General features: G+C 55.2%; 1 protein-coding gene across 3 annotated transcripts in view; it reads left to right on the top strand.

The window, feature by feature from the left end:
• The window catches only part of Cpne2 (copine 2), a 42,866-nt gene that overhangs the window by 26,490 nt on the left and 617 nt on the right, over nt 1-15,759 (top strand). Inside the window, exons 11-16 of one of the 3 annotated variants that reach the window (XM_004843182.4) lie at nt 867-1,000; nt 2,802-2,856; nt 6,052-6,103; nt 7,467-7,600; nt 10,322-10,429; nt 14,429-14,665. In XM_004843182.4, coding sequence (XP_004843239.1) covers nt 867-1,000; nt 2,802-2,856; nt 6,052-6,103; nt 7,467-7,600; nt 10,322-10,429; nt 14,429-14,665 — 720 coding nt within the window. Of the gene's footprint in view, nt 1-866; nt 1,001-2,801; nt 2,857-6,051; nt 6,104-7,466; nt 7,601-10,321; nt 10,430-14,333; nt 14,666-15,759 lie in introns of all 3 variants that reach the window. The other 2 variants (XR_002394371.2, XM_087206169.1) reach the window with 2 other exon arrangements.

The following is a 15,759-nucleotide window of genomic DNA, read 5'->3' as shown; positions in this document are numbered from 1 at the left end:
GGGACATTGCAGGGCCACACAGACATGGGGTTGGCCTTGCTGATCTCTAACCCTACTTTCTCCTTTGCCTCCCTCTCTGCAGAGAGGCCAGGCCTTCCCATGCTTCCTGGTTGGGGCAGGGGTGTTCATTTGGCAAATGTACACTGAGCTCCTCTGTGCTGGGCTTTCTGTGGTGACTAAGACATGCCAAGCCTACTGCGGGTGCTGACCCTGCAGCAAAATGAGGATGTCATGGTGCCTCCCCCAGAGTGACCAAGTTCCAAAGTGGCCTTCTTCCCGACCCCTGTCCTGCACCTGCCCTGCTGAGCAGGGGCCATACTCCCCGCCTGTGCTGTCCCACTTGGGGCTGGGCTGGAATTCCCTTGGGGTGGGGAAAACAAACAGAGCCCGGATCCCTATCTACTCCTTAGCCCCGAAGTCCCCATTGAGCACCAGCCCTGTGCACTCTCCCAGCCCTGGACCAGGCTCCTCTAGACACATCCCTTACCTACTCTGAGTACTCAGCTGACCGCAGGGATAGGCACTGCCCTGCCAGGAAGCCTGGGTCTCCAGCCCTCAGTGACTGAGGGACAGGTGGGGAGATGGCTTGGGGTAAGGAGAAAGAGGGATCATAGGCTGTACTTTAGTCGAGTACTGCATTTGGTCATTGGGCTTTATGCTTAGGCAACCGGGAGCCACGGATGGCCTTAGAGCAGAGTGACACAGTGATGCAGTCAGTTTCTAGGTTTCAGATCATCGTATGGGGAAGTGGGCCTGGAAGAAGAGTGGGCTTCCTGGGCCCCATCAGCATCCCCTGTTCCTGGGGGTGTGACAGGGAGCTGAGGTCAGTGGCCACTCTGGGTGCCCTCCCTATCCCGCCCCGGCAGGTTGGAATAGACTTCACAGCTTCCAATGGGAATCCCCTGGACCCATCGTCTTTGCACTACATCAACCCCATGGGCACCAACGAATACCTGTCGGCCATCTGGGCAGTGGGGCAGATCATCCAGGACTATGACAGGTGAGCTCAGAGAGGGGTTTGGAAGGTCAGTCAGGTTCCCTCAGCCAGAAGGCTCAGCTTCTCAGAGCTGGAGGGGACCCAGAGGTCTGCAAGCCCAGAACATCCCGCTGGTGGATACATGTTCCGATCTGTCCCTTCCCTTACCTGTGACAGACATCGCTAATTGATCGCTGTTCTCTTAACTGCCAAGCCTACTCAAACCGGATCCTTCTGCACACAGTACACCAAGTCACCAGTAAGGAAATGAGTCAGGACAGAAGCTGAGACTCATTTACTGTTGCTGCAGCTCCTTGTAGAGCTGGGGAAATAGAGGCCAGGAGTGGGAGCTGAGAATTTGTCCAAATGTGCACAGATCATGGGGCTGGGGCCAGACACTCCAGCCTCACAGTCCCACTCCTCCTGGGAACTTCCAAGCAGTGGCCCACAAGCTGGGCCCTCTTACCATGACCGCGTTTTGTGGGGACCTCTGGGTGGGGTGCAGGAGACTGCAGGGGAGGAAGGAGGTAGGGGAAGAGCAGGCTTGGGAATCCTGTGTGCAGGGGGCCTCTCTAAGAGTGAGCCTGATGACCGATGTCCACCAAGGCCACATTAAGAGAGGGACAACCGGCAGAGCAAGGGAGGTGGAAGTCCCATTTGCACAGTCAGGGGAGGACCATGGTGTAGCCCTCCAGAGACCCTAGGCCCACCCAACCGCTCGGCCTCTGCAGCAAGCCGTCTTGTGGACATGCAGACTTAGCAAGGCCCCCAGGAGCCCAGGACACTGAATTGGAGCCACAGTCACCTGCCCAATACATTTCAGTAGCTTCTGCCCTGGTCCCCCCACTTCTGCCCTGGCTGCTGACAGTTTATCCTCCAGTGGAAGCCAGAGGAACTCTCCTTTATTTATTTATTTTGTTTTGGGGGGTTTTTTTGGTACCGGGGATCGAACTTGGGACATTGTGCTTGTGAGGCAGGCGCCGGAACCACTGAGCTAAATCCCCGGCCCGAGAGGAATTCTCAATAAATGTGTGTTAAACAGATGAGACACTGTCCCTGCCCTCAAGGGACAGAGAGAAAGAAGAAATCACTGGAGCTCTGAGATAATGAGATTATGTGTGAGGCGGGAGCCATGGGACCACAAAGAGAGAGGCATTATTGGGTATCAGGGAAACCCACAGAGAGAAGGGGCCATTTTGACTGGGTCATAGAGGTTGAAGTAGGAGTTTTGCTATGGGGAACACAGTGAGGACAAATATTTCAGGTAGTGGTACAACAGAATTGAAATTGAGATGAAAAGTGCCCTGTATGTTTGAGGAACTGCAAGGGACCAGGGCCAAGACTGGGAGTGGTTTTGGAGGGATAGGTAGAAGGTAAAACTAGGGTCTAGGACCAATGATGAAGGGCCTTGAGTGCCAAATCAGAGTTCTCATTTTAGGAGAGTTTTCTCCAGCCATAAACAGGAGGCTGAGAGACTGGAGCTAGTACACTCAGCTTCCATGGTGACCTTGGTTTTATGGCTGGCTGGCTTTGTGTGTCTTGGTTTGAGAAGGACCTAGAAAGTACACCCAGGCCCGCTGGTTGATTAGCAATGTCTGCTACAGATACAGTCAAGCCATGTGCTCACCCAGCACCCAGAGGTGGGTTTGGGCTCTAGAGCAAACAGATTGTATTAGCTTTCTCTAGAGGTGATGAGCTTCGACTTCTGCCCCCAGAGGTGTGCAAGGCAGAAAGGTCCCCTGGGTGAAATCAGCAGGGGAGAGCAGGGGAGGGTGGCAGTGGCCAGATATAACATGGTATTCTCTTTGCCTCTCTCTCTAATCAGTGACAAGATGTTTCCTGCTCTGGGATTTGGGGCCCAGCTACCCCCAGACTGGAAGGTGAGTGGAACCAGGCTTGGTCACCTCTGGTTGGATGGTGTGTGTGTGTGTGTGTGTGTGTGTGTGTGTGTGTGTGTGTGTGGTCTCTCTGGTTGGCTTTGGAGGTCTTGGGCAGGGGGCCAGGTCCCTGCCAGCGGCCAGCTCCTGTCTCACCTGCTCCTGCTGTAGCACTGTAGCACTGCCCCTGACTGGGGCAACACATTCGGCCTCTGCTCCTTCCACTGTACAGAAGAGGAAGTCAGACAGTGGAAGCAGATTCAGCAAACAGAAGTGCAGGACACCCAGGGACATCTGAATTTTACATCACAATGAGGGTGGGCCATGGTGGCACACACCTGTAATTCTAGTACTCAGGAGGCTGAGACAGGAGGATCCTGTGAGTTGAGGCCAGCTTGAACTAGATAGTGAAATCCTATTTCAAACAAAACAAAACAAAAAATCACAACGATGTTTTAAGGTATAAATTTGTGCTGAATATTGCATGGGGCATACACTATATACTGTACTAAAAAAGTACTTGTTATCATCTGAAATTCAAACTGAACAGGGCCTTGTGTGTAGCCCTAACGACAGGCAGGGTTTGGGTGCTAAGATGGGGCAGCACGGACATGAGGGGAGCCCAGGAGAGGGGGCCTGACCTAGCCTAGGCCATCAGAAAAGGCGCAAGAGGGGAATCAGGTGTTTGCAGAGTGACTTGGGTGGCAATGGGGCAGGAGCTGCATTCTGACAGAGGGAGCCCCAGGGGCCAGCAGGTGACTGGATCTCCACTGGAGATGCTCCAGGTGGAGAGATATTGGAGTACTGATGAGCACTGGAGGCCACACAGGGTCATGACTGGGAGGGATAAAGGCAGCGGCAGCAGGGAGACTTGGGCAGTCAACAGGGTGGCTGGGTGACCCAGTGGGTGCAGGTCAAGGAGGCCACTGGGCTTCCAGCTGGGTGTTGCGGGGCTGGAGCCCCCACCTTGATGGGGGATGGGATGGGCGGCTGGCGAGGGGAGTTGGCAAGGTGGAGGCAGAGCAGAGGCCAGGCTGCCTGGGCTGATGATGAGAACTCTGGTGGGTGAGACTGAGAAGCAGTGGCGAGCAGGGCCAGCACAGGAAGTGGGGCTGCGGCAGCCTGGCTGGGTCAGGGAGGAAATCGGGGAGGTGGGGCAGTGCAGAAGCCACAGGAAGCAAAGGCATTTACTGGGCCCTTCCAATGCTCTGCACAGAGCGCCACCACCTGTTTTGCTGGCTTCCTTTAATTCTCACCCAAAGCTGATGAGGTGTAGGCCTTGTTGTTAACCATTTAAACATGTTTCCATAAGGAGGCCGTGGTCAGCCCTTCTGGGACCCATCTCTTCCTTGACCTCAAGGAGAAGGCACCATGGTGGAGGTCTGGTGGGGTGGGCAAGGGATCTGAGTGTGGAGATGGTGAGTGTGCGGGAGGAGGAGAGGCCAGGCAAACAGTCAGGGCCGGGAAGGAGCCAGGAGAGGGAGGCGGGCTGAAGAGGGGTTCCCTGGGCATGGGTGCCGTGGAGCTATGGCAGGAGGCTTGGAACCAGGAGAGGGGTGTCAGGTGGCCCAGAGTGAGAATTCAATGAGACAGAGACCAGAAAGCCAGAGAGCTCACAGCAACCAGAGAAAGGCAGTACTGTCACATTTTACAGGTGAAAAAACCAAGGCTCAGAGCCCACTGGGACTTGCCCAAGGTCACCTTCACCATGGGGGCCTGGACACCAGGTGGGCAGATAGACACAGAAGATTCTTCTCCAGATCTGTTGCCTCCCAATGAGTAGCCTGTGGCACAGAGGGCTGCGAAGTCCAAACATCTGTCTCAGAAGTGCCCCCTTGTCTGCCCTGCTGTGCTGCATCCCATTTACAGAATGAGCTTCTGACTCTCGTTCCCTCTGGGGAGGCCAGTTGGCGCCTAGAATTTCAGAGTGGCTCTGGGGCCAAGGCAGGAGGGGTGGGGACCCGGCTCTGTGCGGTGTGAGGCTGGATCCTGTGGGGCCAGGGCTGGCCTCTGGGTAAGCACAGGGATGCCACGTCGGGGGCAGGGCAGGCTGGTGCGGCCAGGCCCAGCACGAGCCTGTTGCTAGGACACCAGCCAGCTTTCAAAGAACTCCGCTGAATGAGATGTTTCTTGAGCAAAATCCTCCTTGGAAATGTCACAGGGCAACACTAGGGAGGCTGAGGCTTGGCCAGGCCAAGTGCCCAGAGGTGCCAAGAGGGACACTGGAACTGGGCTAGGAGAGGGCAGATGCTCTGTCCTACCCACCCTGCTGTGGGGGCAGCCAGGCCCAGCCTTCCTGGCCCCTCATCTCTTTCTGACTCGTCTTGTTCCTGCCACACCAGCCTCCTTCCTGCCTTCCCATCCCAGGGACTTTGCACCACTGGTTGTCCCTTTCCCTGGTTTCCCCACTACTTCTGAGCTTGGAGCTCTTGCTCCCTGGGAGCCCTTCCTGACTACAATCACAGGGCTCCTCCCTGCCCTGGATGTTGTCTTTACAGCACTGTGATTTGCTTGTGACCTCTAGTGGAAGCCGCAGGGTCCAAGCACCTGGCATACCATAGATGTGGAGTATTTGTTGGCAGAGTGGGTTTGGGGCCCAGCCTAGTGAGTGGAGTGTGTGAGGTCAGTTTTTATGACCCACTAGGCCAGGGTAGGGACATGTAGCAGAGATGTGGAACCTGTCCCTGGGGGAACTGCTGCAGCTTCACATGCTCCCTCATCAGCCCCATCGTAGCACTGAACCCCTGGTCTGAGGGGTCAGTGTCACTCACCCCAGGTGGCCACCTGAGGTGGGCTTCCTCCCGAGTGCCTTGATTACTGCCAAGGTCTGGGGAGCCTGAGCAAGTGGCCCTCTAATTATGGGCCTTTACACAGTGGCCTTGAGGATGAAGGGGCATTTTCTCAGTGCTCCGCACCCCACAGTCCACAGGGCATTCCATCTGACAGGCAGCCTGGAGGGACAGGGGGTTCTATGGGAGGCCTCAGTTTCCCCATAATGGAATGAGAGTGTGGGGCCTCTGAGAGTCAGCCCTGGAGGTGGAGGTGGAAGTCAATGTGGAGGATCAGCAGCCTAGATCTGAGGTGGGGCAGCAGGGTAAAAAGCCAGGTGCCCTCCAAGGAACCTCAGCCTGGCAGCAGGGGGGCCTGGGCAGGTTTGGGGCAGGAGGCTGCTAACTCAGCATGTCCTTTGCATTTCAGGTCTCCCATGAATTTGCCATCAACTTCAACCCCACCAACCCCTTCTGCTCGGGTGAGTGCACCCCGCCTACATCTGTCCCAAGTGTACAATGACCCAGCCATCTCTCTGGGTAAAGGAGCCAGAGGGCAGGGTACAGATTTCTGTCCCTATCTTACATCCCTTCCCTGTCACACTTGTTCAGAAAGACAGGTGGGATGAGCTGTGATTTGGAGTCAGACAATGCTGGGTTCAAGGCCAGCCAGCTGCTGCCCTTTCCTGGCTACAGGGCCTTAGGGAGGTCACTGCACCTCTCTGAGCCTTTGCCCCCTTCCCTGCCCCAGGAGTTGTGAGCCCTGCTTACCTCACTCCCCTGAGTGGCTGGATGAGAATTACAGGGAGCAGTTGACAGGAAGCTCATGCAAACTAGGAGGAGGAGGCCACATCACACATCTTTTCCTGCTGCCCATCTCACTCCCCTGCTGAGAGGCCCAGCCTGCCCTCCAGCCCTTCAGGAAAAGCCATGGCAGCCCAGGATGGAAGGTGGCCTGGTAGAGGCCTGGAGGCAGGCCAGGCAGTGAGTGCAATGGACGTTCACCCCACACTAGGCCTCTGAGGATTTCTGAGCTTCCCAGGGACATTTCAGAAACTGGGAGGGGAGGGAGGAGACCCAGGAGGGTATGGAAGAGTGTGGTCCCCACTATCATGAGGCCCTTTAGCCTAGGATTTAGCCTGGGCCATAGCATCTACTTACCCTGGGGATCCCCAAAGCCGGGCTAGATTTGTACTGAGAAAGAAAATCCGTTGAGTTGCCGGCTTGGAGACATTGCTGTGACTTGGAAACCATGGACATCTAGACACGTGGCCTTGTGCTCCTTTAGGGGTTTGTCTCGTTTGGGGTTGATCTCTCCAGAGACTGTGTCAAGTAAGTTGATCGACTTCAGCCCTTGTCAGAGGCCTTCTGGGCAGGAGCACAGGACAGTGGGATATTTGTGGGCTCCAACAGCAGCTATTATTGAACACCTAGTGTGTACGGGGTTGTGCAAACATCACAGTCCCCACCCCAAGCTAACACTGGCGAGTGTCCAGAGTGGACATCCGCATGGCTTTCCATGGTCACTGCAGGCTTTGCCAAGCCCCTTCTCTGGGAAGGGGCTGCCAGACCCACCATGCCAGTCACCCAAGAGTGTGTAGATTAACAGTGCCACGGACAGACAAGGAGACAGAACCCATAGCCAGGAAGTGGCCAAGGCAGGATTCCAGCTCAGGCCCCTGTGACTCCACATGTGGGGCTCTAGATTTTTACCACTTTGCCCTGCCCTTGGGGCTTCCTGTCTCCTGACATTTTGGGAGAGCTCAGCAGCACTGGGGTATGGGCAGGCACAGGGCCGGTTGGGGGGGGGGTGCTGGCCTGATCTGGAGTCTTCTTCCGAGGCAGGCGTGGACGGCATCGCCCAGGCATACTCGGCCTGCCTGCCCCACATCCGCTTCTATGGCCCCACCAATTTCTCCCCCATCGTGAACCACGTGGCCCGCTTTGCAGCTCAGGCCACGCAGCAGCAGACAGCCATGGTGAGTAGGCAGCTCGGTCATGTACCTTCGAGGATGTGGCTGGCTGTGGCTGGGCACCCGCCTGACACAAGGGAGGGCCAGGCTGGGGTCTGTGCTTTCACCCTCCTGCCCCTGTGGGGCTGGCAAGCAGGATGTTCCACCTTCCCTTGGTTCTAACAGCCTAGATGAAATGATGCCTCAGTTTACCTGTTTAGTAATGTGGTTGGACCAAGCTCAGCTGGATGGGTTGTGGCTTCCCAGAGCTCACACTCAGGAAGAAGTTTCATATGTGTTTATCAGGAAGCAGGACTGTGATCAAGGGAGAGCCCTCCCCAGGGTGAGCTACTTTTGGCTCCCAGGTCAGATGGGAGCTAGGAGACCATCCCTAGGGCCTAAAGCTGCCCCTCTCAGACCATCTGGGTCCAAGTAGAGCAGCCCTTGCCTTGCACTGAGGGCTACAGAGCTGTCTGGCCCTGCCCAGTGCTCAGTCATGAGGCCAGGGCCTTGGTAGCCTGCCTGATGCTGCCATGGCTGCCATGGCATCTGGAATATATGCAAAGGGCAATCCTTGGCATCCCTGGTCCCCCTGCCTTACCCTCATGAGTGGTTCTGGTCTCGCTCTGCAGCTTGGGTTGAGGGTCTTCTGCCTCTCCCCTGAGGGCAGTGCCTCTGACATCCCCTCTACCCTCTCCTGACTCCAGGGACCTGACTGGGCCCGATTGACCAGTGAGTCCCACAGGTAGGAGTTCCCAGGCCCCGTCCCCAGCCTCCTCTCCAGACTCAAGCTATATGGTAGGCACCTAGCGCTGAGGTGGTGGATTGTAGTCTAGGCCAAGGAAACTTGAGTCCATTTCTCTCCTGGCTGCCACCCCTGGGGAGGCCTCAACAAAACCCAGCCCCTGCCTTGGTTTCCACTTCCAATGAAAGGGAAAGGAAGCTGGAGCTTTTCACTGTACTCCAAACTATGATCCCAGATTTCTCCATTTGCCCATTGCCATGGCCCCCACTGTCTCTCACCATGTGCCTGGGGCAAATCACAGTGTACCACTGTGTGCCCAAGTGCAGATGGGAGTACTATAGGGCCTGTCTTGAGGGAGTGGTATTAGGATCCAGTGAGGTAACAGCACCTGGCACCTAAAAGACTTGAAGGGCAGGCCAGCAGAGAGTTCAGTGGGAAGTAGCCTAGGGATGACACAGCACAAAGTACTGAGGTGGGTCCAGGGACGAAGGAGGTCACAGTGTGGGGAGGGAGGGGTGCTGGGCACCTCTGCAGTGGGAGTGTGATTGATCCATCGGCTGTAGTCCTGGACCATGGCAGCTGAGACCTAAGATTGGTCCCTTCCTCACTCTTAGCCTCTTTTCCTCTTATGAAATGGGAGTAGTGAGCCCTGGAAGGGGTGGGTGGGGTGAGGATCTTGATCCCCTAAATGGGAAGTAGCTCAGGAAGGCCCAGGAGGGACATTTTTCTTAGTTCCTGGGGGTGTGGAGTAGAACAGGTTGGAGAGGGTGGAGCAAGAGGCAGCCCACAGCTCAAAGCCTCTACTCACTCCCATTAGGATGCCAGGCCATGGCCCCACCCAGTCTCTTAGCAGCCTGAGCGAGCTCTCAGAGGGATTCAGAACAAAGCCTGGATTTTCCTCCAGGAGAAACAAGTGGGGCGGGGAACGGGAACACAGCCCAGCGTTAGTGCCAGTCTCTCACCTGCTACACCTGCCCAGCCTAGGGAGGACCCAGCAAGACCTGGAGTCCTGGCAGAGGTAGCCCATGCCTTGTAGACCCCAGGATGGAGAGTGGGTGGGGCCCTAGGGGAAGCCAGGAAACATGGCTTTTTTTTCCAGTACTCAGGATTGAACCCGGGGCTCTTCTACTACTGAGCCACATTCCCCACCCTTTTAATTTTACTTTGAGACAAGGTCTCACCAAGTTGCCCAAGTTTTAATTTTACTTTGAGAAAGGGTCTCACCAAGTTGCAATCCTCAAATCTTGGCTTCCAGTGTAGCTTGTATTATAGGCACGTACCACTGCACCTGGCAGGAAGGGTCTTTCTGTGTTCTAGGGAACAGCTGCTGAGGGCCCCCTGGACAGGAGAACTTTCCTCTGAGCATGCTGGCCTGAGACACAGCATGAGACATCTAGTCCAGCTCCTCTGGGCATCCAAGCTTCCTTTTTGTCTTCCCTACTGCTCCCAGCTTCCTGCCCCTTGATAAGCTCTGTCACCAACCCAGGCTGTGTGACCTTGGACCATCTCTCAGCATCTCAGAGCTGCAAAGAGTTGGGCCAGGGGTCTCTACTGGCCCTGACACTCTGAGGTCCAGGAGCCAGCCATTGCCACTGCCTGCATCACAGTGTGATGCACCCTGATCTCAGGGTGCACCAGAAGCAAGGTAGTGGGGCCCATTGAACTGTTTCAAACTCCATGTCCCCCTCTTCCTGGCTATGTGACCGGGGCAGGCAGCCTGAGCTCTCTGAACTTGTTTGCTCACATAAGCAGCAGTACATGCTTTCTAGAAGTATTGAGAAGATTCAAGTAGATGGGCAAATAAATTGTTCAGCCCAGTGCTTGGCACACAAATGAGTGCTTGCCTGGTGGCTGGATCTTCTAGGGACACCTGTGGCATTTGACGATGCCGAGCAGTTAGGGCCACAGCAGAAGGAAATATGTGGAGTTATCTGATGCTTTTGTTCAGCCATGTTTTGGTTTGAGGGGAGTCTTTGGTGCAGCTTCACCCTCCCTGTCCCCAGACATATGCGTGCACATGCACACCCACATACAGGAAATGGAAAGCAGGTGGTGGAGGATCTCCAGGGAGGACTGCCTCTCCCATTCATTCAGCGCACATGTCTTTCCTGGTGAGTTTCTGCACAGCGCAAGGGAGAGCATGGTGAGCGAGGTCTGGCCCGTGCCCTCCCTTGGGGGTATCAGCAGTGACACAGTGTGACTGTGATAGCAGTACAGGACCACAAAGGTGGCACCTAACCAGATGGAGACCCTGGGAAAAGATTGTTAGAAAAGTGACACCCGAGCTGAGCCCTGGGATGCTTGAGTTAGCTTCCTGGAGAACATGTGTGTGGACTGTCCCAGGCAGAGGGCACGGCGTTTGGGTAATTGGAGGATAGCATGTGGTGTAAGAGGGCTGTGAGGTTGGAAAGGTAGGGACCTTGGGAGCCATTGAGGAGTCTGGATTTTCTCCCATGGGTGGGGGCCCACTGGAAGGTATTAAGCAGGTTTGGGTGGGCTAGGGGGACTCTTGTCTTGGTTTTTCATCCTTTCTTCTGCCTTGGCTCCTAAGACTTGGGTCTTGCTGTTCATGACCCATTCCTGGTTGGTGACCTAGGCAACTCCTGTCCCCATGGAGGAAGAGCCATAAAGCAGCCAGCACCCTGGGGATTTTTTCCACCCCCATCATGAGGGACTTGGCAGCCAACTTCTCAGAAATATGCTGGAAGGGGGTGTGGTGTGGCATAACTTCTCCAGACTCTTCCTGGAACTGTTGCGGTCAAGTCCCTCTTTCATAAATCTAATCACATGCTACATGCATCAGGATAAGCAGCTATTTGCAGCCCTAGAAACCTGAAGAACCCCTGAGTTGAGGCAAGAGAGTCTCCGTCCTTGGAATGTGCTGGGATTGGGTTGGGGGAGTCAACCTGACAATGGTCAGGGGCTGTTTCTGGGTTCCGGACAGGGTGTCAGACCCACAGGATGCAGAGAGTGTGCATAGGGTTGTCCTGGGGAATGCCCAGGACGTGGGGAGGAGGAGTGTGCAGAGGAGGCCTCCAGAGGGTCAGTGCTGGTCAGTGGAAACAATTTTAGGGCTGCTTGGAACCATCTGCTTGGGACGGAGAAGTCGGCGCTCAAGTCTTAGAGCTGTGGCTGGGAAAGGTGTAGCAGGCAGAGGGAAGTGACTATGAAAGGCATTTGAGGCAGAACACTGGGGTAGTCTGGTGGCCCACGGCTCTGTGGGGATAGAGAGCGTGCAAAGCCCCTTCCAACCCCACCTGCCGTATTTCCCTGTCATTCTCCCTATCCACAGGCCCCTCCCACCTCCCCTTTGATCTGTCTTGGGGCTCAGCTGTGGGCTCCTGGGTGGTAATAGATAGATGAGGCTCCAGGACAGCCCTGGCTCTGCCAAGGCTGGGTGAGAAGCCCAGCATCCATTGGCTGCACTTCTACTGCCAAGGCTGCCAAGGCTGCCGACCCCAGGCCTGGGCACATGGTGCAGGTACTGTGGCTGGTGGTTGGCACACAGGAGTGAAGAGTTCCAGCCAGATTGTTATCCTGGCCATGCAGGATGCTGTCCTGGGCATACAGGCCCTCAGACACCAGGGTGCTGGGTGAGAGGAGAGGGGCTCCCAGCCAGGCTAACCATGACAGGCCACCAGTGCAAGGGGGCAGCAGAGGGGACATTATGGAAAGAGCTCCAACTCTGGGGTCAGCCAGACTTTGGCTTGAGTCTGGACTGCCACTTCCTGGCTATGGAGCCTTAACAAGTCACTTAAACTTTCTGAGCCCTACTGCTCATCTCTAAAATGAGACTCACATGGGAGGTAGATGGAGTGTCTGCCAACACTGTCATTGTGTGGTTCCAGGGACTCATGGCCTGTCCACTGGTATCCTTAGTCCTGCAGGAACCTGGGCCCTGTCTGCACTCAATCCCTGGGAGGGGACTGCAGGCAAGGAGGGATCCCTGACCTCCCAGAAGCACGTGGCTGACTGAAACAGGGGCCAGAGCTGAAGGGCCACACACAGAGGGTGGAACCGCATGTGGGCACTGCCAGGGCCTTGGAGACAGGCCCCACTCACTGACTGGTGAGGCCCATCAGACCAAAGTCCAGCATTCTTTTCTTTCCTCATTGCCAGGCCTCTTTGTGCCTCCTTCCTGCCAAACCAGGTACCCCAGAAGTACTGCCCTGGACTAATTTTGGTGGGATGAGAGTGTAGTTAAGGGCCACCCAAGGGAAAGGTCTCCGGAACAGTGGTGCACCGTGTGGGGACAGGGTCTAGGTGAGTTTGTGAGGCCCCCAAACCCCAGGATTAGGGGATGGCAGCAGCAGCCCTCCACTGCGGGATTCAGGCTGCCAATCTCCATGGCAACAGGTATCCTCAGCAAAGGGATTGGTCTCTTAAAGGCACAGTTCCAGAGCTGGACTACTGCTACCTGGAGCTGAGAGTGAGGATGGCAGAGCCTGTGTCACCATTGTCTCACCCCACTGCTTCCCTCGTTTGTACTCTGGGCACAGACAGGGAAGCAAGACACCCCAGGGGGCTAAGCTTGTAGCTTCTGCAAGTTCCCTGGGGAGGAGACAATTTTGCAGGATAAGATTGTGGCCTTGGCCAACCTGGGGCCACTTCAGCGCTCCTTAGCTCTGTGACCTTGACAGTCTGGCCCATTTTCTCCTCTGACAACCAAAAGGGTCAGTCTAGAAGGCTGAAGCCCTCAGAATCTTGGGACCCCAAGGGGTTCTCTATTTTATGGATAGGAAAAACTGAGTTTCCCCCAAAAGGGCCAGAGGGTGCTAGGGACGGGGCAGGGCTGGGAATGTGGTGCCAGCCAGCTAGGAATGCTGGGCCCACCTGCAAGATCTTCTGTCCCTTGAGCTTTCTTGAACTTCACTCACCCTCCTCACAACCACCACAGTTTGTATTTTATCTTCCCATCACCCACACTCATTATTCAGTATTTTTTTACTAACATAATTTATAAGGAAATATTGTATCTCACTGTATATGAAAAGATGAGTGTCATTTACCATGCATAGAGGGTAATGGCAAAAATAAATAAAACAAACTGGACAATGAGAGTGCAGCTGGACACACTGCCTTGCAAAGCTCTGTGCTTTCTGTCTTCTCTCTGCTGCTGCTGAGGAGGGTTTGCAAATGTTAATGACACTAGCATGGAAGTGAGGCTGCCTCCTGGGCACGGTCACAGACCGGAAAGACCACTGCTGGGCCAGCTCTTCCTACCCTGATTCCATGATCCTGTCCCATGCCAAGTCTGGGATGTAACCTACATCCCACTTGTTTACCAAAGGAGTCCCACACTTCTGAGAACACTAGCCCATGTGACTTGCTTTTAACCCCTTCGTGGTGTCCCCTACTTGCACTGAGTAGAGGATGAATGAGGGCAGACATTCCTACAGAGGGGAGCTGCCCAGAGTCTGTCAGCCAAAATAAGGCTTTCTGCACAAGCCAGAGCCTGTCAAGAGTGCAGCTCACTGGGCCGGGGATTTAGCTCAGTGGTTCTGCCGCCTGCCTTGCAAGTGCAAGGACCTGAGTTTGATCCCAGGTACCAAAAAAAGAATGCAGCTGACAGCCACTATGCCAGGGATGGTATTTTTTCTACCTTTTTTTTTTTTAGGGTGCTGGGGCTTGAAAGATCTCGAGCATGCTAGGCAAACCTCCTACCACTGAGAAACATCTCTAGCCCTTTTATAGATTTTATTTGGAGATAAGGTCTTGCAAGTTGCCCAGACTGGGCTTGGACTTGTGATCCTCCTGCCTCAGTCTCTCCAGTAGTGGGATTACCACATCTGGCTCAAGCATATTTCTTTGAGCAGCAATCCCCAGCGAAGAAACTGAGGCCCAGCAAGTTAGGCCAGTTGCCCAGAGTCCCATGGTGTAGTGACTGGTACACAAGGGAGTCTGAGATGACAGACAGGCAGGAGAGCATTCTGTGCTTCTGGCTGTCACTGAGCCTATAAGGCAGGGATACCAAGGAGGCAGGAGGCTGGGATTCAGCTGTTGCCTTCCTCCCAGGAGCCAGAGGATTGGGGAGCAAGGGGAAGGAGAAGGGAAAAGGAGTTCCAGGGGCCTCAGGCCTTTCTGAGTGCCCAGCTGACTCCTCCCTGCAGCAATACTTCATCCTGCTCATCATCACGGATGGCGTCATCAGTGACATGGAAGAGACCCGGCATGCTGTGGTGCAGGCTTCTAAGCTGCCCATGTCCATCATCATCGTGGGTGTGGGCAACGCCGACTTCACTGCCATGGAGTTCCTAGATGGGGACAGCCGCAGGCTGCGCTCCTACACTGGCGAGGAAGCAGCCCGTGACATTGTGCAATTCGTGCCCTTTCGAGAGTTCCGCAACGTGAGTGGGGTTCGGGATCAGCAGGGGTGGCCCTAGGGCCCCAGCGACTGTGGCTCCCAGCTGAGGATGAAAGTCTTGGGACTGCCTGGCCTAACCCTAGATTCTTCTCCCTCAGCTCCAGGGTCTGATGCCTTGCCAGGCTTCTCACGGGCTTCCATAAACCGAGGAAATGCAAGGCAGGAGCCAGTCCAGATCAGGACTCCCAGCAGGGACCCTGGAGGACGCGCCCTCCAGTGGGGTCCTGAATAAGGAGCTATCCTCATGGGGCAAAGCATTTGAGGCAGATAGAGGGGATAGGGCAAAGGTCCTAGGAGAGGACAGGCTTTCCTGCTATCACACCTTAGGCAGCCCCTCAACGTACAGATGGAAGGTAAGGGTTGGCCTTAGGTTGGCCTCCTCTCCCATAAGGTCTCTGCAAGAGAGACAGGCACTCTACCCTGTGCCTCGAGGTGGCTCTCACCTTATTTGGAGTAACCCCAAGTCTGCCATTAAGGCGGCTGGGGTTGGTATCTATGAAGAGCCCCGGGGGGGAACAGAGTGGCCAGAGTTTGTGGTCCGTGTGACCTCTCTGAGCCTTGATTCCCTTGGCAGAAGGGCCACTCCAGGGTGCTGTGGCTTAAGATTCTGGGAGCCAGTGTCAGCAAGAGACCCATGGTCATCACATTTCTGCCCAGTATCCTTGGGATTTCCTGGAGATGGCCCCTTCCTCTGGAGCATTAGGTTCCTGAGGACAAATGCTGGGCTTCGGTTGCCTATTCATGTATGGAACCATGACTGAGTTCCTCTGCATGCCTGGCTGTTCCACAGTGAACCAGTCACAGCCCACTTCTCCAACCATGGAGGAGCTCAGAAAACACTTGGCAGCTAAGTAGGCTGCGCAGCATCTCTTACCCCTAAAAGCCTCCCACAGATAAATTCAACCTAAAACACTACTCCCAGGTATCTCCAGTGTGCAGGGTAAGAGTTCTACTAAATGTCAAGGAAGACACTGATGGAGAGATTGAGGCACAGGCAGGGATGAGAGCCACTAGTTTTTAGACTGTCTAGCCCCTCAGCCCAAAATCTGTCCTGTGTGGCCCCTGTTGTCACACATC

This window comes from Heterocephalus glaber, unplaced genomic scaffold (genome assembly GCF_053883595.1).
Source record: "Heterocephalus glaber isolate CG9 unplaced genomic scaffold, H.glaber_assembly_v1.0 deba00000071, whole genome shotgun sequence".
Classification (NCBI taxonomy): domain Eukaryota; kingdom Metazoa; phylum Chordata; class Mammalia; order Rodentia; family Bathyergidae; genus Heterocephalus; species Heterocephalus glaber.
The sequence above is the reverse complement of the archived record's forward strand: the minus strand, read 5'-3'. Positions and strand labels throughout refer to the sequence as shown.